We start from the raw sequence: 362 nt of genomic DNA, 5'->3' as shown, positions 1-362 counted from the left end.
GAAGCTTAAACACAGAAATGCTTACATTACATGCATTAGCAATGTGAGACTTACACCTTAGTTCTGTTCTGAAATTCTACAGCACCGCCACTGAAATTGATTGACTTACCTGGATTGGACCAGCGGATTATGGATGACAAAGCAGTGAGTAGTTTTAAACTATATGCTCCTTTAGTCCTAGTTTGAGATTCATCAAATATGTTCTGGCAATTACACCTGTATTCTCCATTGAGGGTGGTGTATGTTTAATGTTAGTTATACCTTGAGTCAGATGTTTTTTTCTTCTCGTATACTTTCTTTGAAGAACAGTGTAATGTCTTCATGCTTTTCATCTTCAGATCAGTGAATATGTGGAGCACAAT

At 36.7% G+C, this 362-nt stretch overlaps 1 protein-coding gene across 1 annotated transcript in view; it reads left to right on the top strand.

Moving 5' to 3' along the window:
* LOC107465550 (dynamin-2A) overlaps positions 1 to 362 on the top strand; it is a gene marked incomplete in the record, with an annotated part of 11,610 nt that overhangs the window by 1,488 nt on the left and 9,760 nt on the right. Inside the window, 2 exon segments of the mRNA XM_052258034.1 lie at positions 83 to 144; positions 339 to 362. Of these exon segments, the coding sequence (XP_052113994.1) occupies positions 83 to 144; positions 339 to 362 (86 nt within the window).

Source organism: Arachis duranensis, chromosome 1 (genome assembly GCF_000817695.3).
Source record: "Arachis duranensis cultivar V14167 chromosome 1, aradu.V14167.gnm2.J7QH, whole genome shotgun sequence".
Lineage (NCBI taxonomy): Eukaryota > Viridiplantae > Streptophyta > Magnoliopsida > Fabales > Fabaceae > Arachis > Arachis duranensis.
This window is presented reverse-complemented; position numbering and strand designations above follow the sequence as displayed.